The sequence below is a fragment of the Micropterus salmoides genome, unplaced genomic scaffold (genome assembly GCF_014851395.1).
Source record: "Micropterus salmoides isolate LMB-PRFRI ecotype aquatic unplaced genomic scaffold, ASM1485139v1 Ms_hic_scaffold_12, whole genome shotgun sequence".
NCBI classification, from domain to species: Eukaryota; Metazoa; Chordata; class Actinopteri; order Centrarchiformes; family Centrarchidae; genus Micropterus; species Micropterus salmoides.
The window spans coordinates 28,557,135-28,583,393 of NW_024040263.1; the positions used below are offsets into that span (position 1 = coordinate 28,557,135).

The 26,259-nt window shown below is 41.2% G+C and overlaps 1 protein-coding gene across 1 annotated transcript in view; it reads right to left on the minus strand.

The window, feature by feature from the left end:
• maml3 (mastermind-like transcriptional coactivator 3) overlaps positions 1–25,545 on the minus strand; it is a 110,787-nt gene extending 85,242 nt beyond the window's left edge. The window contains exon 1 of the mRNA XM_038714384.1: positions 24,260–25,545. Coding sequence (XP_038570312.1) covers positions 24,260–24,631 — 372 coding nt within the window. The 5' untranslated portion in view covers positions 24,632–25,545. The remainder of the gene's footprint in view (positions 1–24,259) is intronic.
• Positions 25,546–26,259: the final 714 nt, after the last annotated feature.

A 26,259-nucleotide genomic window follows, 5' to 3' on the forward strand; every position in this document is an offset into this window, starting at 1 on the left:
TGTCGGTAATAATCCCTCATTGCAGAGTAAAAGCTGTGTGCTTGTGAACAGAAGAAGTGAGGCAAGGAGATCACAGAGCTTTCTGCTCACCAAGAACTACCATATGGTACTTAGAATACTATAATATAATAATACACTAATGTAGGACCGTTGTGCAATAAACCTTTCACATATGAATGTGTTAATTGATCTGTGACTGCACAAGAATATATAACAACATCAGCTCGTTAATAATCCCATTCCTCCGATGTTCAGGTGGACACAGGCGTGAGTCTGGCCAGGTGATCTGCAGCTCTTGTTGGCTGGAAATGTTTTAATAACCGATTTTATTTTTGTGTTGCTTTCTCTGTGCTGGAGTTATTTTAAGAACTTGATGGCTTTATCCAGTGTTATTGAATTTGTACAAATATTATTGCGTGTCTCTTCATTATACTCCCACACAAAAAAGCTGTTTTAATGGTAAAGCATAGCCTATAGCTTTTCATTATATTCCAATCAAATCTGATGTTCATTTATAAATTTTGCTCATGGATAGTGCTTACAAATAATGATGCCTGTACATCGCTTTGTACGGCGTGCAGGCCTACAGCCTATTTCAGATGGTTAATTTGCCTAATCTTTAGACCACGCTGGAAACTCACACAACAATGGGCTGAAGGAACCTTTTAGTTCCTTGAAAAGAGATCCGGGGACTTAAAAGTCCCGGGTACTTTTGGTCGAAATGCGGCTTTAGAGCCGGTGTGTGTGTGTGTACGTGCACGGAGGTGGGGGAGGGTTAGGTCTGCCATTACTTCCTTCCTTCAGGGTCCTTTTTTACGCATCTATAAAATGCCTGAGCTGCTTCAAGGCCCCCTGTTACTTGTCTGTCAGACTTCCCAACTCATTCTCTTCCCCACCCCCAAGATACTGTCTCTAATCCAACCACCACACACACATGTGTAAGCTCTATATGGGCTGCTATTAGCGTGGTTCATGCATTCCCACTAACCTCTTACCCAGTCCACCAAGTACTGTACACACAATAGCTGGACAAATTCACATCCACACATGTAGTCCATTCAGCATTTGGATTTACAGTATAACAACAGGCAAAACCTGTAGAGCTAACTCGCATGTACAAACTTACTTTCAGTTCCTTATCAGAATGTCAAATCACAGTCTTTATCACAATTTACTTTACTTACATGAACAGTTCAACATTTTGGAAAATATGCTTAAGTGCTTTCTTCTCAAATCAGGTGTGAAGATGGATTTCACTCGCATGTCTTTACAGTAAATATATGGCTACATCCAGCAGCTAGTTAGCTTAGCTTATGCGTCAGTTAGCTCACCTAGTAGAGCATCCACTATCTGTCACATTTCCTATCTCTTTTCGGCTATACTGTTGACAACAAAGGCAAAATTGTCCCAAAAAATGATTGATTATTTACTTAGTTAGCTTAGCTTAGCATAAAGACTGGGAACAAGACTGGAGTTACTGCCTTCAGCATAAGGGCTAGGCCAAAGTGTTTATGTGAGTGACCGGCCATCATAGAGAAGGGGTTGACAAAATATTGTTTAAATATGGCGATAACGCGCATTCAGACAGTTTTCTCCTGGAAGAACGACCTGAAAAATATTTTTGTAAAGATAAAAATAAAGAGCTACAGAGGCCAACCTTACTTTATCACCTCCAAACAGCTGGAAAGGTTCAAATGGGTGTGAATGTTGGATTATCCATTTCGGAAAGTAATAGAAAATGTTGCTTACTGGATACCCCAATCCAACATCTGAAAGGTGTGTGTGTGTGTGTGTTACCATCTGACAAGCAGTTTAACTCACTTCGCCCAATAACAAAATAGTCCCACACAGGACCACCATAAAACTGCAACATGACATGTTAACACTTCGGTTTTTATACTGTGAGTGTAGAGGTGAGGGCAATTAGAGGAAGAGAGAGGGGGACAAGACAAGCCATGTCTATGAAGCAGGATTTGATGTTAGCTAGGTAACTTCAGGTTTAACTCTAGGTAAGAGCCTACTTAGAGCTTTTAAATGTTTTTATGTGTATTTTTTAAACACAGCCATTGCAGCCTATAGAACAAGGCTGAAATGGTCATATGTGCCACAAGAATACATCTAAGCAACACATTAATTTAATGGAACACACAAATGTAATTATAGTCAGATCTACTTGTGCACTAATGAGGGAAAGTGATATGTTAAGCCTATTAACTTTCACACAGTCTTTCCTGCATGTGGCAGCTGCAGCTGGGTTGTATTTCGTACGGATTATGTGTTTAACTTCTTCATATTTTCTCTAATATTATAGTTTGCTCTTCATTTGTAAAACATGGCGCTCTGCTGCCGGTAGACTTGTCCGTGTTTGCGATGGGTCATATGCTGCACACCGCCCCTTTTATGTGAACAAGCTCATGGCTGGATTGGGAAACTCTGGGTTGGCTTACCGAGTTGATAACCAGCGCAGTGTGACCGCTTATCCTGATCGCGGTTGTTATGGTTAGTGAAGCCAGATACCGAAACATACCCTGGCTATGTTGAAGTGTTTCTTAGTACAGGCCGCAGGACTCCACTCCAGTATGATGAGGTGACACAGGATGATGCACTTTTCTGCTGACTGCAGAGGGCGATAGCAGTAACGCAATATGCCACTATTAGAGGAGAAGAAGACTGAAAGTTCAAGTAATTTGTTGAAAATTGTTATTGGGAAGGAAATGGGTTTGACATGTCCTTAGGATTTAAGGTCACACATTTTTTAAGGAGGAATATTGACTGTAAACAACACTGTGTGTGCTTATAATGAAAACCACACAAAGTAAATGTAGCACACCACATGCTAGTTAGCTAGTGTGGCTGGTTAGATTGGGAATTACTAAACTGTAATTGTTTTTTTGAGGGGGAGGGGGAGGGGTAACCAAGCATTATTTCACTGCCCTGTATTTACCGTAAACCATCTCAGATGTAGATACTAAAATTGTGGTTTCTAGCTTCTTGTGTTGTTGTGTCTGAAAACCATCAGCCATTGTGGCTGCTGGACAAAAATTGTGTTGCCCTCTGGAGAAGAGATGAGTGAGATGAAAAGTCGACTAAATACATAACACCACTCAGAGGTATTCTGTGTGTGTGTGTGTGTGTGTGTGTCACACATTTATAGCTGTCTAGTTAGTCTGTGAGCACCCAAACAAATGACTCAGGTTGTATACAAGACTGGACTTCTGTGTGTGCGTGTGTGTGCAAGTGTGTCTGCGGACCAGTGTCTTTAGTAGACTTGTGGTAATCCTCTTAGCGTATGCTGCTTGAAGCTCAGAGCGCATTATGTAACCCCTCTAATCCAGCACTGCATCAAGACAGACAGCAAAAGACCACAACCCATGCTCCTTTACACGCATGCACGTACACACGCGTGCCTTACTTACTGCTAGAGTCCCATAGACACACAATAGCAGTGGACTTTAAATCTGTGTCACATCACTGATGGACCAACTGACTACTCTCACTGTAAATACCAAGAAGTGAGATCTCCACTGTGCAGAAAGACACTGATTCTCAACACTAGTTTGAGCTTTTAGTGCTGGTGTCCAGAGTGAAGCTGCAGAGAAAACACTGACAGTCTCTCTTTGTGTGTCCCTGCTGCCCTCTTCACATATTCTCTGGATCTCTCCGATAACCTGAACATCCAACCTAAAAAAAAATAAAAAATCTCTCACTCTCTTCTCCGTGCTCTCTGTTCTGTTGCCAGGGCAACAGCGGCCATCTTGCCGTGCCCCATCTGTCTTGGGTACACATCACAGGCCGGTCATAAATGTGGAATGACAGTCAGAGAGCGAAGGCAGAGCGGGTGAGGCAGAGAAGGAGGCAGAGAGAGTCCGAGGACGAGGAGAGAGGGAAACAGAAGGATGGAGAGGGAGACTGACTAAGATGATTCACAGATCGTCTGTCCAGGTTAAATGACCTGACCTACGATAACCTTTCTGATATGCTTATAATCAACCTGTTCTCCTCTGATCCTCATCTTCTATATCTATACAAAAACACTATAATTTCATATATGTTTTCTTCAAAACCTTTTTTTTTATTTACCAAAAGATGTTTTCAGATGTTTACTGTTAACTATACTTGGCAAAATTCAGATTTGAATCAGGAACAAGCTGATCAAAATGGACAAAATAACAAAATCTGACCAGACATTCATCATCTTTCAGTACCTTTCAGACAGCTTTTAATAAAATGTATAATACAGGTCTAAAATGTGTCGGAAAACAGGCTTTACAGTAATTTAAATCTGCATTACTTCATCCATTTAAGCTGCAATAGATGTGATATTGTTTTCAGTTTAACTGCACAAAAGGAGAATAGGCTGATTCTTCTCCTCATGTAGATACAGAGCATAGTTACTGTACAAATGATGTGTCTTTCTCTCTAAAATCACTACTAAGGTACAAATAGTGTGAATCAAAGTAGTAAGCACAAATACACTGTTGCACTTTGGAAGATTTGGGCCTTAGATGTCGTTCACAGCTTACATTTTGCACTTAAGAATCTCCACCCTAACACTTTCTAGTACCGTCACTCCACTGAAAACTCTCCTGATGATCAATCACTTATTTGCAATTCAGAAAACCAGGTTGAACGATGGCTGTCGGAAAATTCACTTAACACTGGACACCCAGACCCCATGAGCCTAGTTAGCACTGACACACTGACCCCAACACACTCACTCACTGAATTACTTTTTTAAATTTCCATCACAAAAGGGGCACTAACGATAAAGACAAGGACCTTGTGGCTATGTGCATTTGACACTGCTACTAACTGGGATCCACTACAATGTCTCTAGGTCGGACAACAAGGACCCAGGTCTGCATTAACAGACCTGTATTTCACAGCATTTTCATTTAAAATTTGTTTTATTATTTAGCTTTTTTTGCACTCAAATAAAATATATTTGATTTGCAGTTATAAATGGTGATATATAAAAAAAAATTATGCATATGAGTAATAAAATCCACGTGTTTACAAAAAGCGAGACCACTCGATCAACATAAAAATCCAAAGTCAAAACCATAAGGTAACTGACTTCACACACAAGCTACTGCCTAAAGAGCCCAGCCAGTTGCAGGCTGTGTGTGGACTGTAACTGAACACAGTACTGGAGCCACAATGGAGGCTGGGGGGACCTCATATGACCTGGAGCTCAGGCGGAAGTGACGAAGTGACTTCACTCAGCCTGTGACAAAACTGAGACACAATCCTCTTGGTGTCAAGAGCATTTGACACACGACTGCAACAGAGGCTGCACAGAGCAAGGCGAAAGGAAATATCAAGAAAGTATGCAATGCAAGACATTTTTTAAGAGATGAAAGAAAAACTCAAGGCAGAAAGCTTGTAAAAAAAAAAAAAGGAAAGAAAGGGGTTAAAAAAACACAAGAAAACAAGAGAAAGGACAAGATAGGCACAAAAAAACTAAAACAGAAATGAACAAGCAAGAAGCCCAGTGAAAGGTAGAGAGAATAATAAGTGTTGCTCTGGTTGTTCACTGGGTTGGGTTGTGTATTGGGTTACGTACACAAATACAAATGATGAGTCACTTTCTAAAACACACAGGCATAAGCTTGCATACACATCTTTAAATATACACTCATTATCCTCAAATTCACATCAAGTCCACCACTCTCTCTGTAACTAGCCAGCCGTTCTCTTTTAAGGCCTGACCAACACCATAGAAATGTACTAAGTCACGGCAAATTATTACCTTTTGTTGCTCCAATGCTGCAACATTTCCATGGGACCTTTGGGAGAAAGGTCCCCCACTATTTGCTTCTGTCTGCTGGCCCCGTCTTTTAACATTTTCTCAGAATTTTTGTCATCTTAAAGAGCAGTAATTACAGGCTTAAACATGCGGGCAACTGTACAGTACACACGCACGCACTCCCACCCTCCCAACTCACTCAGCAAGTCAACATAATTAGAGACTTGAGAAAGCTATGAATGAGTGGGGAGAAGGAGGGGTTGGAGGAGAGGAGATTAAAAGACCTGAAAAAAGTTGAAGATCTGGGAGGAACTTTACACTGAAATCGTGCAGTTTTCACTTTCAGACCACAGTTTCTTTATTGGGGTTGAAGCTTCCACTCAGAGTCAACCAGAGCCAGCTGATTGGCCCTGAGTGTCAGGCCAGTGTTAAAAATACTACATGAAATGAATCAAAGCATAACAACTCTGTCCGGCTAGGTCATATTATCACAACTTGTGTTTTAACCAACCAACTATTCTTAACCTTCTAGCAACCACTTCTTTCCTTATATGTCAGTCCAACATGACTTGTAGAGCCATAAAATGTGCCTGACACAGGTAACCCATCACCCATAAACTTTTCATTGCCTTTATTGCTGTTCGAGATACGTTATCAAGCAGTGACTGTGAAAACTCTTCCTTGCGTGTCAGCAACCGATTAGCAACCTTTTAATTCAAATAATCGCTAAACTGACATTATCGGTTTCACAACATCTATGCCTGTTTATAGAGGATAATGATTCAGTTATTATCATTATTGCCATGAATAAAAAACTGTTCATTTTGGAGGCATGTGTTAGCTCTTTTTTTCCTGTGTTGAAAGCACGTGAAAGAAAGCTGAACGTGCAGAGCTTAAACAACACATTCACTCCCTTTGTTAATGAGCGTGCGCGCACACACGGCTAAAAACCAAAATCAAGCATGGAGGATGATGATGACGATACACCAGCAGAAATATATCTTCAGGCAATACCTGCCAAGGTTAAATTGAAGTTGTGGCTGAGTTTTTGGTTTCACACACACACACATAAAACATAAACTAAAGCATGTTGAATACAGATGTGCAAAGGGACGTATGGAGGTAACAAAACCCAAACAAAAACTGCTAACGACATATGGAGCTAAATGCTGAGGAAAAAGAAAGTTGCTTTACCTATCAACAGACAGAATGTGGCTGTGAGTTCTGTGAGTTCAGAAAACTAAAGTTTACCAAGACTTTAAAGACACACTCACTCCAAAAACCAATTTCCTTAATCAGCTTCTTATGAGCACATGAGGGTCTTACATGAACACTGCACTTTCTGCTTAAGTTTGAACGGTTTTGGTTAATTAACATGAGAGATTTCTTAATTATTTTGTGAATTTGAATCAAAAAGCGTTGGCAGTTGTTGCCAGCACTGTCAATAAGTCATTTCCATCTAACCTGTTTTTATGAGCATTTGCACATTAAAAAAAAGTGGAATATCGCAAAAACAACAACAGCTTTTACGCTTGGCTGAGGAGGAAAAGTTGGTACTGATAAAAGTGCTACACAGTGCAGCGGGAACAGACGAATAAATCACAGCAGACGTGATGCGTGTGACTTAAATATCAAATTAATATATGAAACAAACAGGAATGCCGTATTTCCATCGTTTCCAACATGGTTTTCTACTGTTTGAGGTTTGACTAGTGCTCTCTGAATCATGTTATTTCGCTTCTTCTTCTGCAGAGGTTTAATGACTGACCTGAGATAAACAGCTGGAGGTGATAATTCTCCAACGAAACAACTTCTAATAATCACAAAAAAAAGTAATGGATACGCACATTAATTAGAATTTATTTTACAGATCTTCTGGAAAGTCTGTTCAAATTTGGGCTTCATTTGGATGGAAACTTGACCCATGCCAAAACTTCACAAACTGGTATTTAGTTATGAATATTTAATGTTATGTAAAGATTTTAAACTAAGTTTTCAGGAGCTTGAAAAACACTGGATTTGAATGGCTGAATTTACAAAGAAAATAGTGAGCCCTTAAATTTTTAAAAGCTAAACAGAAGTCAAGAAAACATCCAATAAATAAGATACAATAAAACTAAGTGCCATTAGAAGTTCATATGATGCTAAATTTGACCTAACTGGCACTGTGTTTAATTATTGTTCACTAAAACACCTGCTAACATCTGACATCACACACAAAAAACCCCCCAAAAAACAGAAAAGGTAAACTCATCTACTGGCAACGTAAAAGAGTCCTAAAAAGCCTGCATACACGGTCATTTTGATGTAACTGATTAGTTGCTTGTTACAATATGTAGAGCTGTAATCATTTTTGGAAGAGACAAATACAATCATACTGAATCAAACTGTGGAAAGAGTGGAACATATCGCTTTGTTTGCTAAAAAGTCAAAATTAAACTGAATATTTGTTGTATTAAATTGTTCCACCCTTAAAACTAGGTAAGGCAATTTATCTGAGAAGCATTTTTTCGGTTGGATACTTTCAAAACCTAGCTGTCTCTTGCTAGTTTCTCCAAGTTACTTACCACAGTTTTAACAATTAGAATGCATTTTTGTTCCAGCCGCTGGCTCTCCCTCGTATATTAGAGCTTCTTTGAATGCACCACCAAGAAAGAGTTGCGTTATCACAAAATATAGCTTTAACCAAAAATAAGGAAACTAAAAAAGTCACATGATGGATTCAAGTTAGTGGGAGAGCATGTTGAGTTTGTTGCTGCACTGGTATGAAGTGAACTGCTCAATCTGTTATTTCAAAAACCTACAGGATGTTTTAAGAAAGTGTCAGGTAGTAAGGTATTTTAGCAAATGGGTTAAAACTACTGGTGGTCTGTTTAGAGTGACTAAAGGTCTAAAGTGTATCAGGACTGAACAACTCTTGTTGGTTTTTTAAGCAATTTCCTTGTGCAATTCTTATTTCCAGAACATGAAACTAGCAGTACTCTTTTACATTTTGCCAGACTTTTAAAAACTTTCTCGCTCTGTTTACAGCTCTTAATCATCAAACTGTTCATCACTACCTCTCTTGAACCCCCTTCTCTCTGTCTGTTTGCGTCTCTCTACCTCTATTTTTAGCTGTCTTTTTTTTGCAGATTAGGGTCCTATTTATAGCCCCCCTTATGTTGTCCAATAAGAGGGCTCTCTACAGGAGAATGGCAGCGTCACAAGGATTCACACACCTCCCACTCGGCACCGAGCCCAACCTCCCTCCCTCAAGTTCATCCCCCCCCCCCCCCCCACACACACACACACACACACATACACACAGAGACACATACACACAGCTTCAATGGAAACTTTGTACACAGGAAAGAGCCTCACGTTAACCCCCCACAGCCTGAAAATGTGTACGTGAGTTTAAAAACTAAAAACAGACAGTAAAGACAAAACACTGAGATACCTACACATATTATAATAACCATGCCTTGAACGGCAAAGCATTCAGAAACACTACACTCAACCTGTTATACTGAGACATATGCAGACAGCGACACACAGATTTTCTTCTTCTTCTTAACTTTTTCCCCCTTTTAAAAGAGAGGACATTACATAATTCTCCAAACACTTCCTCTCTAAGCCGAGAGCACTCTGGCGTTTTATCAGACACACACACACTTGACATATCCAAGCAGACAGGCAGCCTGTTCGGGCTGTCTGCATCACAGTCGCTATGACAACGGTGGGAGAACAATCCACAAAAACAGCCACTCGGGAGGAGGGGGAGAGAGGGAGAGAGAGAGAGACAGACAAAGAGAGAGATGGGGGGGGGGGGGCTAATGAAGCTCATGTGTACGTGCAGCTGTGCCAACTCAACTGCCAGATCCCCAAGTCTATTTCCTTTACCTGCCCTCTTCAGGAAAGAAAAACTCTCGCAAACAGCAGAGTTACATTTCATTTTTCAGAACATTTCCTTTCTTTGTGGCATTTCCATGACTTTGTCTAACTGAGAGTCGCAGATAAACACGGTCACACGAGAAAAAAACCCAAAAACAAACACAAAATTAAAATGCTGCCTTTGCCTCGCTACCTTAAATTCCTACTTATTAAACACAAAACATGTGCACTTTTTCAACTGTACAAACCCTCAACTGGATGCTCGGGGTATTCAGGTCTGATAATCAGTGCAGATTATGCTGCAGAATGAAAAGGCTCCTAGAGACTGTGCTGTCTTGACCACTCAGGTCCAGAGCAGTCAAGCTGAGACTTTTTCAAATGTACAGAATGTCACCGGGCACATTTTGGCTGGTCTTAAGGCTGAAGAGATAAGGCTGATTTAAAGAGTCATGGTACATCTCCTACACCACGGTTTCTGGTGTTTCTGTGGGTACATGAGGGGCTACACTGTATTTTAGTCTCCGTCTTTCTAAATTAATCTATGCACGTTCAGTGAGCTCACACACTTTCTTCTCTTCTATCATCTGCTCCCTTCAAGTAATGCTAGATGCATTAGTACTTCCTTATCTAGCAAAACAACTTCCACAGCAATCTTCAACATCATCAATTTAATTCACAAAGTGAATGTAAATGTGATTACTTCATGTACGCAATAAATGCCCGGTAATCTGGCTAGAGTCAGAAGGAATAAGATGAGAAAGAACCAGAGGTCACTTGCAACTACTTTACTCATTTCTACCCTTAGGAGTGGGCGATATGGATAAAAATCTATCATGGTATGTGCAAACGTATATAGCAAAACCATTGTACATTGTGATTTTTCAATTGAGAACCTGTTCATGTATATAAAACAAGGGGCCTTATCTTACACCCGGCGCAAAGCAGAGCATTTCAAAGTTTCTGTCCAACACAGTCGTCATTTTCACACCTAGCACCCACGTTATGTAAGCATATGTGAACTTTGGTTCACAATGTGCAGTTGTGGCAGTCGGTTAGAAAGTGAAGTATTGCACAAAATGTTTAAAAAAAGCAGTGAAAACACTGAGCAGCTGGTGGCGCTAGAGAAACAGGATTGATCCTTTGCACCATGAATGTCTACTCTGTACCAATTCATTAAATCATTTTTCCAATCTGGACCAAAATAGCAGAGACACTGAATGACCACCACTCATCCCTACAGCAAGGTCAACATTGATGCAAAAATAATTTTATAAACATCCAATATGACTACAAAACAGACCTGCTCACTTAATAAAACCAGAGACATTAGAGCAACGGCTTGTGATGGAAATACATGTCCTAAAAGGGTTAATCACTACGTAATTGGAATGACAGCAGACGTTTGAATGCTGAAATTATTTAATAAGATGCAAGATCGTTAGCCACTTTAAGACACTCAACACAAGAGGCAAATCCTCCTCATCGTCAGCTGTGACCCAGAGTATATTTCTTCTGCTTCACATTTGTGACTCCTTGACATTGCCATGTCTGTAAACTCAGATGTGTAGTATTTAGTCTGAACGGCCACCACTGAGTAGGCGTTGAAAAGTCCTGTCATCTCAGCTAGAGGGTCTATTCCCCAAGCCTGATTCCAGCAAGTAAGAAAATATGTCTTTGTCTGTGTCCTTCTGCATACTGAAAGCAGCGTACATTTGCAAAGGCCACATTGTTTTTTTCCCCAAATCCATTTGCCTAGCACACAGGTGTAATGAACTGGAAAAGCAATGGTGTGGAAAATACACTGTTAATGTTCCAAAATATTTAGTGTATGTGCACACAACGATTAGGACTTTTCCATCTCTCCGGGGACCTCCATTGGCTGACAGTTAGGATCCTCAAGTGGCTCCCTTTGTTATGTGTTGTGCGCTAGTCATTAAGTATCCATTAAAAAATTCAATGGCTCCTTAACTGTCAACAAGCCAAAAATAAAACAAGAATCCCACACTTGCCATTTTCATGAACAGCAAAAAGTGACAATTACAGAGCTTGAAAAGAGCATAATCACTACACTTCCCTGCGCTCAGTGGAAATGCTGCATTTTCAAACTGTTACCGCTTTTCACAGACGAAAGAATTTTAGTACATTATCACTGAAGAGTTTCAGCGGAGCTTAGCGCCGCTAATTCCACAAAGCTTGCTCGACAAAAAATCAGTCTGACCCGAATCTGCTCAAAATCTTCAGGGAAATGTAGTTTTTCTTGGCTATTTTTGCTACTCCGCAGTCATCGTGTGTGTGTTCCTGAGTGATACACTGACATGAACAGTATGCACATCTGTCGATCATGTCTCCTCAGCAGAGTCCTCATTCTCTGCGAGCACAGAGAGACAGGAAAGGAGAAAGAGTGGTACATACGGCATGAGTTGTGTAGATACTGTGATATGCAAATGCTGCCAGGCGGAAAGACTAAGCTGGTGGGGTGGGATGACAAAGTGAGACTGAAAGGTGAAGGGACAAAAAGGAAAAGACGCGAGGGACACGCAAGTGTCAAGAAGAAAGAAGAACAAAAGTAAAGTTAAGTCATGGCACAGAAAGTGCAAGAGGAGATCCCGAGATATTCTCAGTGACATAAGACACAGGTTCTTATTTGGTCGGAGCTTAAATAAAAAATTTCAGGATAAACCATACTACTACCAGGTCATATGTGCCATATATTATTAGGCTTTACACTCTCATCTTGTATATGGCTATAGCCAGCAGCTGGTTAGCTTAGCTTGGCATAAAGACTGGAAACATCTAGGCATAAAACAAATACAGTGTATTGTATAGTACACTGTCTGGTAAACGCATAAGATCTGGGCCTTTTTCCAGGAAATAAATATTTTCTTAGGCCTATCGTTTACTTATATTTTTTCGTTTTGAGAATAATTGTAGAATTGTTTCAATACAACCAAAAATCCAAAATATAGGGTGTCCAATAGCTATTGGTAAAATCCTTAGCCTAAGGAGAGTGGGCAGAAAGTGAATGTGGTTTTGAAAAGAGCAGCTGGCATGTTTCCTTGGTTGTGATCGTTGCAGCTATTTTAGGAACCATTCAGGAAGTGATCTACAGACAGGCTGCTGACGGAGTGTTCAGTTCAACCAAACACAGCTCAACTCATCGGGAACCAAAACAAGTACAACTGAATGGAACAGAGACACAGCGCCCACAGGGGAAAGAAGCCAGACTAACCATGAGGGAGCTGTAAATGTATTTTGTATATCTATTCTTTGTTTTCCATTTTCAAGTTTACTTTTGAGTAATTAGTTAAGCCCTCGCTGCTTTTCACAGGACATAACACAGACCATGCACTGTATTTGATCCAGTTTCAGTGAGAGTGTGAGATGTTTGTTATCTCTTCCCTCCAGAGCTTTCAACTACATCTCCATCCAAGATTGCTCATCTCAAGACCATAAGATGCAATTGAAAGTTTAAGAAAAAGCAAGGGAGTGGACCTTCAATTAAGATCAGTTTTTTTGTCAAATTACTGTTTCCAAGGCCAAGAATGAAAAAAACATGCTCAACATTCTTATAGCTACAAAACAGTGTTTCCAAAACAGCAATTTAATAACCATTACAAGTCGTTTCTTTAACCTGTATCAGGCCAAATAAATCTGCTACACTGAAAACTTCAACCTTAGAGACCCCTTACCAGCCAGATGTGTTAGCTTCAGGTGTACTTTTGTGCAATATTAAGAGTCATCAGACAATTACTGTCATATTTGTAGGTCCCACTGCTGCAGACTTCCAGTCTGAAATCACCTGCTATAAATCAGTTACCAGACAGTAGCACAGCAACCATGTCGCTAACCGTCTGACCACACAGTTAATATCCTCCCTCACACTGTTCTGCTTAGCCCCACCGTGTCCTCGCTCCATCTTGCCCTCTGCAGTATTATCAGATAATGTTTTTCCTCCTGCACTGCAGCCACTGTGGCACAATTACCCCGGCTGCTGCACTAATGGCTATTGATGCAGCTGAGGACCCCACACACACACACACTTGCACACGCAAACATTCATAAAAAATTCATGATGCTGGCTCAATAGGAAGGTGCGGGGGGTCTGGCCAGCCCTAGAAAGAACAACAAATGTCATTTAACAAAAGGAGGGAAGAGGCACATGATACAGGTCTCGACATTTCGCACAATACGACACAGAAAAACACAGACACACATGAATACAGATAAATGTGTGAACGGTAATTGTATGAGGAGTCATCAGGTTAACTTCAAACAGACCTCTTACCTGCGATCAGCGAAAAGATATGTGTGTGTGTGTGTGTGTGTGTGTGTGTACAGATCTGCAGGTATACAGTAACAGTGTATATGTGTCTGTGTGTGTTGCTGAAGTCAGTGTGGTAGGTAATTCCCTCTTAGCGCGGGATTTCTCCCTGCCACCGACCTGCGCTGAGAGAGCTTTAGAGAGCTAAGCCTGCTAGCTGAGACTGAACCAGGGATCACTGGAGACAAGGAGAGATGGAGGGAGGGATGAAGAGGGAGAGAGAAAGAAAGCATAGGTGGGTGTGAATGATGGAAAGGAAAGTAGGGAGGGAGATTACAAAGAGGAAAAACAAAAGGTCAAATGGTGGTAAGAAAGGAAGGTGAGTAGGAGAAGGAGAAGCAGAAAGGAAAACAAGAAAAGGATCCCAGTTGGGAATCAGCAGCGGCCGCTGTGTGATGGGTGCATGTATTCAAGGGGAGAGGAGGGACATGTGACTTAATGCAAGAAAATTATTTTCAGGGGGAGGGTTTCTAAATGGAGGGTTTCTAAATGGAGCCTGATTGACCCTGAGTTTAAACAGAAACAAACCTGAAAACAGGAAGGTCACTGTGTTGTTGCCTGGCACCAACAGGATACTGAAGGTAGTCACCTCTGACTAAGTACTCTTTTACTGCGTGTGCATAAAACTAGGCACCGAAATTGTCATGTTGATGAGAGGTACATGAGCATTTTCAAAAAGAGCTTCAGTTTTATGTATGTCACAGAGACCATGACAGTGTATAACCAGTGGTGAAAGTACATTTACTTAAGTACTGGACTGGACATTTCTTTGATTATTTACATTTTTTTGATACATTGTATTTCTACTCCAGTTTAGTATAGTTACTAGTTACTTTACATATAAGATCGATACACAAAATTAGCTAACAAATTGCATTGTTAAAGATTAAAGCAGTGGTTCCCAATGTTTTTCACATGTGACCCCTTACAAAAAAAGCAGTTCGGACCGTTGTCCTGTTTCAGATGTCTATGAGTTGTAGGACTGCACGATTAATGTAATCGCAACCACGATATGGTTATGTGCGATTACATAGCTGCAAAAAGGGTGCGATTTAAACAGAAAAAGTGTGCTGTGTGTGTGAGACTCTCCTCTCAGTTTTCACTGCAGTGTGCTTTCATGTGCCCCTAAAAACAGATAAATATGAACCACAAGAAGTAATTTATGGGCAGTGAGCGAGTAACTTTAAAGAAACCAACCTACCATAACCCCCCTCCCCGCCCCGCCGCTAATCGTTCAAAACATATCCAGTCTCGCCACCGGAGCAGCGAGAGAAAGGCCGGTGGGCCGATGTCACTCTGTGAAAGAGACAGTTAAGTTACAGTAACATTACATAAATTAAAGGTTTGGCTTGGGATTGCTGGCCAGTTACCGTTAGCTGCTTTTGTTTTTAAACTTTTCATAAAGCCGATGTCAGTCACTTCTCGTCAACCGACCAATCACACTCTGGATGGGGCGGGACATTAGAAACAAGTAGCAAATCATTTAATGTTGAACAACATGATTATTGACAAGTTATTAATTAACATTAACAAATAAGAGACCAATATAGATAATTTTTTCTTGCACTATGATTAAATAAATAAAAACAACCCACAGAAATGAAACACCTGGAACGGAATTTAATATTAACCTAGTGGTAAAATAGTTTACTATATTATTATATATTATATGAAATTATAATGAATATAGTAATGTTTATATATTAACATTATATGCTAGTAGCAGTATATTATTAACTGAACATTATACTCTTTATGTTATAATATAATACACTCATTTACACTAGTTCCTCCTCCAGGTCATGAATAGAGCTGTGCAGTGGACAGATGTGGATTTAGATCCAGGATGCCAGTGTGCCAATATTTTCTCCTTTTAGCCGTCTACTCCTGAGAGCAACACACACCCCTTGTTCTGTTCTACATTTATTTTACATCAATCAATAACTAAAGTTATTGTTATAAATATTGTTTATTGTTTAACTTTGTTCAAGTTGAGAAAAACACATTTCATAATCTCAGTATTTTGTGTATTTTCCTTGACAATCAAGAAACATCGAATCACAATCGTAATATTGTCCACAACAATGACGACATGACTTTTCCTCCAAATCGTGCAGCCCTAATGAGTTGTTATCTAATCCATCAAGGAGACACTTCCAATAGGAGGCCTAAAGTAAAGGCCTAAAATTATCCAATATTTCACAAAAAGGGAAAACACTAAAGGAAAGTTAAAAAAACAACACTGTAACAGGAGTATAAATCTAATAGTGTAATAATATATCACTCACGGGGACATTTTCTGCTGATGAGTACTTTTGGTCCTTTATGTACATTTTGCTGATAATACTTCTGTACTTTCACTGAAGTAGGATTTTGAATGCAGGGTGTGTACAGATCTAATGATGTGGCTGTCCGCCAGCATTATCTGGTGAATAATAAATCAGAGTGAGAAAAGGAGGGATAGGAGTAGTGGAGTCTCAGTAAAATTTTCACAGAGAGCAGGTTCCTAAGGGGAAGAATGAGGACAAAAAAGATGAGAGACCAACATTTGCAAGAATTGGTTGAAAAAGTACTGAACAAGTAACTAACACTATAGTTTCAATATTATACCAATTACCCTTGTAAGAGAACACAACAATACAACCATAATAGTTAAAACACATCATCACAGTACATTTCGTATCTAGGTTTTGTTTGGAGGGAGGGCTGGAGGAAATACTGACAAACAAGGACACTAAATGATGGCTGCTTTTAGGCTTAGAGGAAGCTAAACTGCAAAACTGCCAAAACTGACCAGCTGGTGCCAACTTCTTATGTCCCACAGTGGATGGTGATAATGTACGATGGCGTTTTAGGGCCATTGTTGTAAGATAACAAATATGGAGCTGGGGGAGCCGGGTAATTTACAAGTCATTATTAATACAAGACAAGAGACAGTGCAGACATAAGAGAAGAAGTGGAGATTCAGGCAGTTAGGCAGATATGAGGGACAGCAACAAAGCCACTTGAAAGCATGTGTCACATCTCAGTCCTTTATAAATGCAGTTCTTCCCCAAGTTTTTATGCTATTACTCTTTGAACAGAAGGAAATATCTCAATACTAGTTGGTGAAAATAGCTTAAATGTGATTGCTGCTGTTAACATCTGCATACCCTGCTTTTAATAGAGTACAGGGCCTTTTAATAACACAAGCACATCTGTAAAATAGTATATTCAGAGTTATTTTCTCGTATATTTACGACTTTATTCTCAGAGTTTTTTCTCAGAATATTAACCCTCCTCCCGGCTCCGTAATTCTTAAAAATTTTTATTTATTTTTTTTACCTACAATGGCCATGATATGCCATAGGAGACATGAGCTAATGTTGGCTAACTACTATTTGCAGCCACTTTACTGCAACTTTGAGCAAACACGCTTACTAGTACACGCATACGGTGGTCACATCTGCCGTAGACGTGCACGTTCCTGCCAAGGAAGACAAAAATTTCTTGCTTGTCACCTTTCTGAGTCCTCTTCCTTGTGTTACCCAGCACAACAAGCACAGGGACTGAAGGTGTGTGGTCAATTTCAGCACTGCCTTACCAAGGTCATTATTTTAGAAAGCCGGCTTGGTTGTAGAATAGTTTCCTAATAAGCGGTCACTTGCCTCACAAAACGCTGGTAGTTGAGAAAATAAAAAGCCACAGCCATAATTAACAGGCACTTGACTGAGGCTGTTTTTTAAATTTAGCCCTGTGGTTGTATGGGGGGTATGCACAAATGAAACCAACATGTCATAAGCTACATGTCAGATGATGAAACTTGTTCACAACATTCAGTCATGACTGTTGGAGCAAAAATCTTTTCCATCACACATACACTCGAATATGTACGTGCACAATACATTCACTGGACTCTCACATTTATGGAGGAATGCAACGCAAATATGCACATTAGCTCACACACATGGTGGATCACAGGGCCGCAGCATCTCTGATAACAACAACCTCATCTATATTTTATCATTTTACTGTTTGTGTGTGTGTGTGTGTGAGAGAGAGAGAACAAGATGGGTTCACACCAGTGCGTTCTAGTTCTAGTACCAGTGCGTGTTTCTTTAATGCTATGCTACCTATTGTATGCAGAGGAGCAAGCTAGCAGCCTTCCTCCAAAATCCAAACAAAAGGACAGCACTAGCGCATAACCACCAGAGATAAGACAACTGCACTGAAGATACTGGAAGAGTCCTCCCAGTGCTTGTCTGTTTACTTTGGAACATTTTTTCTGGCACTTAAGCCTATCAGTGAGCCAGCGGCCTTGCATTGTTACTGGACTACATTTCAAAATATCTCTTATCAAGCTAAACCGATAAATTGGACAGGCTGATATAAACGCCATTATTAGTTTATTGTGCATAAATACAATACAAGAGAAATACAGAGATATGCGAAACACTGTAACCAAAGAGTGTCTCCATTAAAAGGTTAGTCCTTAAGAGAGCACTGACAAGTTTATTTTTGCGATGTCCTGTTCATAACGTGGTCATAATTATGTTTATGTTACATGTTTAAGTAAAAAAAACTGAATATTGGCCAATATATCATCAGATCAATAATTAACATGCTTTGGAAATTACAATACCGCCTTCTAAGACTGGAAATGATAGCTCATTTACAAACTGGCAACTACTGTCTGTTAATTAATTAACATTAATATAAAATGAAATTTTAAACAAGAGTGGAAAATTTATACCAGGGGAAAATATTCTGTAGCATTCTTCTCTCCTAACCAGCAAGCAGATGTTTTGTCTGAAGAGTGAGTAACTACGACACTGCAGGTCTGAATGCCCTCTGTCACCTCACTCTCTCGTTCACCCATCATGTCTCACATCACTGTAAAACTGGTGAGAGTGAAGCGAGTCCAGCTGCTCTGTGTACAGGAGTGGAGGATGGTGGCTATATTGTGTAGCTGCAGGGAGCAAATTAGTGTACATGTGTAATTATGAAGCACAGAGAAAGTGAAACAAATTATAAGGATGCAACCTCTCTAAAAATCCCAGACTGAAGCCTAAATGATTCTGTGTTTAGCAGGAAAATCTAACACAGTTGACATGAGGTGAGAAGACTAAAAAAGCCCATGAAACTAGTTGAGCAAATATTTGAGGACTGAAACATGAACAAGGCCTTCTGCCATACCCTGTTGAACTATCAGTGATTATGTAAGCGCAACCTTCTTAATAGGCAGACTAAGCTTGCAAGTATGCGTGTGCATGACAGAGGAATTATCGCTCACTATCATTAATTACTAGCGTAAATAGCCTTTAACTTTATTTAAAATAAAGTTTAAATAAAATTTTCTGGACGGGATTTTGTTGTTGCTCCATCAGCCTAAACGGAGGCGAAAACTGCTCCCTCGCATATTCAAGGGTCTGTGCTGAACGTGTGTGTGTTCCTGCAGTGTAGAACATGTGAACTAGCGTGGGTGGAAGGGAATGTGGTTGCAGCCGTCCCAAATAAAAAACATCCCGAGTTAGCGCGAGTGTAGGGACTGAGGGACAAGGGAGAGAAAAAAAGAGTGACGAAAATTTGAATAAAGTGCTCTTGAGAGCAGAAAAGATAAAAAGGAACAGTTTGAAAGACACGGTCAATAAAAAAAACAAACAGGGCGTCTGTGAAATTAGCATGTAATGAGTTGAAAACAGCATGCCTGTGTTGTCACGGGTGTACGTCGACGTCACACACTGCGTGTGTGCATGTACGTACTGGTGAGTGTTAGCTCCGTGCCAGCTCAGTGGTTTAAATATAGCACTTGGGCAACAGTCCCAGCTGACACTAACAATGCTATAGCCACCAAGAGCCATCTACACTACATTAGCGCTGTGCTAACACTGAAACCAGAGAAGTGGTGAACAGAGGAAGGGAGGGAGGAGAGGAGAGGAAGGGAGAGTGAGGGAAGGCCTCGGATTCATGAAAACTCAGCCGCCCACACTCCGGCCTCTGCTGCCAAGAGCTGAGCAGGATAACTTGTGTGTGTTTGTGTGTGTGTGTGTGTGTGTGTGAGACATTCCTCGGCGAGGTGGATGCCAAGGAGCGAGCAGAGCTGAAGACAGAGTGTCCTGAGCTCCTGTGTTTTAGTGGAACTAACGAGCCCCTCACAGTGCACCTCGGCCTTGCAGCTGTAAACTTGTTAGCGATTAGGTAATCCGATCTGACTGGATGTTTTGTCAAAAAGTACATGCCACAATTCTGTTTTTTAAGCAGCACCGTGGCCCATTGGTTCAGAGACACGTGCCTGTAACTATAAGGTCACAGGCTTGATCTTCACATGTGCTTCCATCAAGATCACAGAGAAAACACATCAGCTATTAAGATATTGAGTACAATTTTTGTTTTTAGCAGAGCCGGAGGACGTGCTGTGTTTTGTGGTGCGTCGCTGTTACTGCCATCACCAACACCCTTTCTACCAACATGTGTGATGAACCTGCTCACACCTGTTCGCTGTAGGTTGTCATTCTGGGAAGATAACCTTTATGCAACTTCATCACACACTGATGACATCTAACAGTACACGATTATTCATAAATACTCGTGTACTGTTATAAATAAAGCCATAATGACTTCTGTTTTTTTTTCTGATGCTCTGGTGTTGTAATGACTGAGCGGTCCGGTGCATTTGAGATTGGACCACGAACCATGAGAGTCATAATTGAAACAACCATTTAAACTTAAAGGGAAGGCCCAACAAATCAGTGCCCAAATACAGGCCTTGCATTTAACACAATAATGGATTTTATAATGGATAATGGACACTTTTAAAGAAAGGACTGCACTATAATTTATAAATGGAATTAACATAACAATGTCATGTGAACACCAAAGTGTTGTGTTTCCTCTACAATAACCAATTCCTAGCCTGGTTATGTGTTGTTCAGCTTTCACCTGTTGATAGCACCACTGCAACACCAGCTGGACATACTGCATGTAACTAAAAAGGGAAACATCACAGAGCCTTTCCTCAACTTGATTCATAATGTCTTCACTGTCAACATTCTTAAACAATGTCAGAAGCTTACACGAGAAAACACAAGCAACCCGAGCTGACCAATCACAGTTCTTGTGGTACGTTCAGGGTATTCCCGCCACCGTAACAGCCCCGACATGTCTGTAGCTACACTCTCTTGCCTCTCAACGCACAACTATAAATCCGACTTTATGTACGAATTTTGTCTGTTTCATTGTATGCCAAATGAGGAGTTAATAAATATGTAATAAATTACAATATTAGTAAGGTTAATCAGTTAGGTGGGTGTGGATTTTCGTGTTGTTGTGGAAGCCATTGTTGAGGACCATTTTATTTAAATATAAAATTTGTGTGCGTGCGTGTGTGTGTGTAATGGACAGGGAGGTAACAACACACCATGAACATCCCGCATTGGAACTTCAACTTCCAGCTTTACAATTAGCCCCTCCATTTGCTTCTATACCATTATTTCACCTGTCTAACTATATATAGTATCAAGAGTGTAGAAGTTATTAATATGTCAACGAATTCTTGGTTATCTCAGTGTGACTGCAACGGGATACATGGTTGTTGGCAGAAAGAAAGGTGGCCTGTTGTTTCACACACGACCCTCTCATTACCAGACAATTACAAGTTTGGAAGTGTCCATCTTGTGAAAGTGAATATCAGTCAGAGAGTCAACAATCACAGACTGTTTCCGACCTCACATCCAGGCTGCAATGGGAATATCACATCCCCAGTGCTCTTTACCTGTAGCTACTGATATGAATGTTTTGTACTTCACTATTATTACTCCCTGAATGATGTCAAAGAAATGGTGGGAAAGACAGAATAGCTCCCAGTGTCTTCTTTTCCTTTCTCACTAATAGTTATCCTATAAACACAAACACACATATTCCATAATTATAGGCTTCCCAGTGCCACGATGTGGGTGTGTCTGAGAACCTTTAGACTAAAGCTCAGTGTACTGGGATGCACATGACAATACAATATGCTCATGAAATCACACTGAAACTGTGTGGACCGTGGATTTAAGAGAAAGTATTAGTTCCAATTTCTAACTCTTATCTGCCATAACTGGATAACCCAGTGTCTTGCCATTTCAAACACTGTCTTGCTGCTTTTATCTCTTAGAAACACACAGATTTCCACATATTTAATCTGTTTAATTTTGTACATTGTAGACATTCCTGACATTCTTTGAACGGACAATTACCATAATGATGCTGCAAACCAACCAGTTTCAACAGCAGGAACACACTTCACAGCCAAAGAGTCTGTGTCATTTTAGCTTTATATTATAAAGGCTTAATACACATCATGATGCCACTGTACTAATCTTCTACGTGAAACTTCCTTCAAAAACACCTTCCCAACACAATATACTTCCAAGAACAGTCTGTAACATAACCCCTACAGATTAGGGCCCTCTAGGTATTTGGGTGCATGCGATGTGTGTTGTTACTTTAACAACGTACTTTACTTTCCTAGAATGCCTGCTTCTGCAGTGACTACATACAGCCATCTAGCTGCAGCTCGGTTCTTCAGAGGAAAAACAGGAGGGAAGGATTTTTCTCTCATTTCCTTTCATCTCCTTTACAATTCATGCCTAAACAATGACAAGAACTTGTAGCATAAAAAGGATACCAACACCAAACACTCTGTAATTTAGCTCTTGAATGCTGTGAGTATGCATTTGAGGTGTCGCCAGAGAAGAGGGATGCCACTGTGTCTTTAAGCAGTAATCCCTCCATTCTCTGAGCATTTGTTGCCGGCCATCTAATGGGCGGTTCGGTTTAATGTCCACAAGGGCCGCTGGGAGGTCCCGCACTATTAAAATCACTGCTGCTCTCTCAAGCTGTAGCTGGTCAGGCTTGTGTGGCTCTTAAATAGCGACTAAGGCCGTCTCAAAATTAAAGACGTGCTGATTTTGCATTTCAAAAGGGGAGGAACTCGGCTCATTGCAGCAACAAAGGGGATAACAATGTTGACATTCCCAACGTGTATCCTTTGGTCCTTTCTAAAAAGGAAACCGGAGCTTGCCCACAGGAGACTTGGTGTGAACAGGGGACACTACACAGTTCGCCGGTGTCTGTCTCCATCTCTGTCATGCATGCAGTGACGGCCAAACATCAGGACATTTTCTTTGCAAATTAAAAAATCTGATCATAAAAAAAAAAAAAGGTCTGATCTGCAGACCTGCTCAACAAAAATAAAAAAAGGACTCCAAACCAAGATACTCATTAGACATAATATACTCAACAATCCTCCATATGTTACCACTGCTCCCCAACATCACAAAATCACTGTAGCATTTCTGTAAAGCCTACAATGACTTTATATTGTCTCTGTTGGGCTTACAGTATGTCTATTTCTTAAAAGCATAATTACATTATTGTTACAAGGACATGCAGTTTTGTGATAGAAGTTGGGCCTCCTTATAAAATATGTTTCTGTATTATTTTGTGTTTCACAGTTACTTTTGAATTACAAAGTTACTTCCAGTATAAAACATGTTCAGTAACTACTGTGGCAGCCGTCTGAAATAATTTTCAATTCTGATGGCAGGGTACCTTTGGTGAGGAGGTGGTTATGATTAGGCGTTTGCAGCACCGGGGGGCTGGCTGTTGATTTTGAGACTATGTCACAAAAGGTTACAGAACAAGGCTGGAGCACAAACTGCTAATGCTGAGAGTGAGGAAGCAATATTGCAACGTTAATGTTGCCTGTCTTGCAGAACAATAATATGCAGCCATAAAGAAAGAACAAGAAAGGAGAAGTTGTTTGCCTGCAACAAAAAGCAGCCAGCCTCCAGAAGTAGGTTAAAAGTTTCTGAGGTGAAAATCTTAACTTTACAATTAGCAGCGCCTTCCAAACTTCCAGCCTTCCTTTGAGCATTGAGCAGCACTGATCTTGCAAAAGATCAGATATCAGCTGTCAGGCATCTCATTTCCAAATCCTGCAGCATTCAAGCCCTAGCAGCCCATTTTTCTTCAACAAGGGCTGGATTTCTTTGTAAACAAAAGCACTAGTTGGCACTCTGGTTTGAAAAAGTGAAGTGTGTGTTTCCAAAGCAATTGCCAGCGCTCAGTGAACGTGTTTTCAACAAGTTTTCACAGTGGTGAACAAGTAGTAGTGGTGGTAGTAGTAGTAGTAGTAGTAGTGGAGTTTGCACCTTGATGGGGGCTCAAGATTTTTTGGAGACAGAGAAATGGAGGGGGGAAGAAAGAGAGTGTGTGTGCTGTGTTTATGTGTGAATTGGGGGGGGGGGGGGGTCTCAGGGCAGTCTTGGCCGTGATTGAGAGCTCGTCCTTACCGCTATTAGCGTGTTATTCCTCTGTTCCGTGGAGGAGGCAGAGTCCGGGTCCGGCTGCTTGCTCTGCGTTTGCTTGCTGCTGCCGCCGGCCGACTTCTTGGCCCTCTGCTCCAGACTCCGCTGGTACAGGCTGACCGTCTCCCTCCGCTCTATCTCCAGCTGCTCGGCGTGCGCTTGCTGGTACCTGTTCTCGCAGTTTACGTGGTGTCTCCGGCAGCCCTCTATCCGCTGCCTCAGCCTCTCCACCACCGTGCTGTGCTTAGGTATCCCCACCGCCCCGGCGGGCACCACGCTCCCGGCGGCCGGGTTCATGCTGTTGTTGATGCAGATACTGCCGTTGGGTCCGGCAGCGGGGGAGGCGAAGTCCCCCATCACTGGGCCGAGTGGCTGCTATTTTGGAAGAACTTTTCTCCCCGTCAAGCTCTCCGGCCACCTCCTCCTCCTCCTCCTCCTCCTCCTCCGGCCACCTCCACCTCCACCACCTAGTGTCCTCTCCCTCTCTTTCCTCCCCGGAGAAGGGTCCCAAGCAGCCGGGAGGTACGACCGACGAACAGCCGCCGAAGCGAGCAAAAACCGGGAAGGTTTAAAGGGCTGCGAGCCTTGCGGTCATAGTTTAAGGGCTCGCGAGTGACCGTTTCTTCTCCCTTCCTCGGCACTGTTTCCAAACAAATCGCTCCAGAAAACACAAATAACACCTAGCTTGAGTGAGACCAAAGCAAGCTCTAAACTGAATTCAACAATAAAGCCGCTGCCACGCTGCTAACAACAACAACTCCGCTGGAAAAAAACAAACAACAACAATACCGTGAAGGTATGAACGTTTGCAGGAACTCTACGGTCATATACACACAAACCGTCCCGCGGAGGAGCAGCGGCGGCAGCAACAGTCCACTCGCCGCTTTACGGCGTTGTCCTTTGAGAAAAAGTTTTGCTGCCTGAACCGACCGGGCTCCGGAGTTTCCCAGTGAACTTGCATCTCATATGGTTTTGGTTTGAAAGAAATCCCGGTGAAGATGTTGTTGAGTTGGGTGAAAGAGCACAAGCGCCCTCGGTAGTCCGGTTGAGAAGCAACTAGAGTAGCCCAGACGGCGCAAAACGCGGATATGGGAAGCAGTGGCGGAAGTCTGTAGTCACAGGCAGCCGCTTGCCACCATCACAATAATCAGGTCCGCTTCTACTCCATGCCAGCGGAGTGATATCAGGACAGGAGTTGAGTAAAAACCAACCAGCTAGAGGCTGTGAGGAGCCCGTCGATGGACACTCGGAAAACCCGAAGTGGAGTCCGGAGTGTATCCCGAGCCCGTGTTGGTTTGTACAGTTCACATAAGCAAATAGAAACCAACAGGTCAGCAACAAACACGAGTACAGAAATAAGCATAAGCCCGATAGTACAAGTGAAATAATGGGTATCATAACAAATAACCAGTGGTCAATAAATTGGGGCAGCGATGTAGCCTACACATGGATTTAATGGAACAATATTAACTACAGAACCACAAGATACAATGTGTTCGATATAGTTACATATGAACTGATAATAGAGACACTTTTTATGAGCTGTCTGTATAAATAAAAAACAGCAACCCTATAAAACTTTATCTGCACCGTCCAACAACACTGAAGCACAATAACCCTGTTTGATATGTTGAACTATAAAGTTTCAGTGTCAAAACAATACAGACAACTTGGCCTTAGCAGGAAAACAAAATTATTATCACTATATTACCTTTATTAACAGGGTACTATAATACTATTACACATTTTGGTTGTGCTGAACTGCATTTTCAAACCTGCATCATGTGAAAGTGGTTATATAAATCACACTAGCTACTTGTACTTGACTTGACATACTAATGAAACAAACCATCTAGGATTTCTTTTGCTGGGGGGGCAGCTCATGAGAGGTTAATGCAACATCTTAAATGTGTTTTTCCTCAACATTACACTACATTACATTTCTTAAATGGACTGAGGAGAGGTGGGGTTTGGAAGGTTCATTG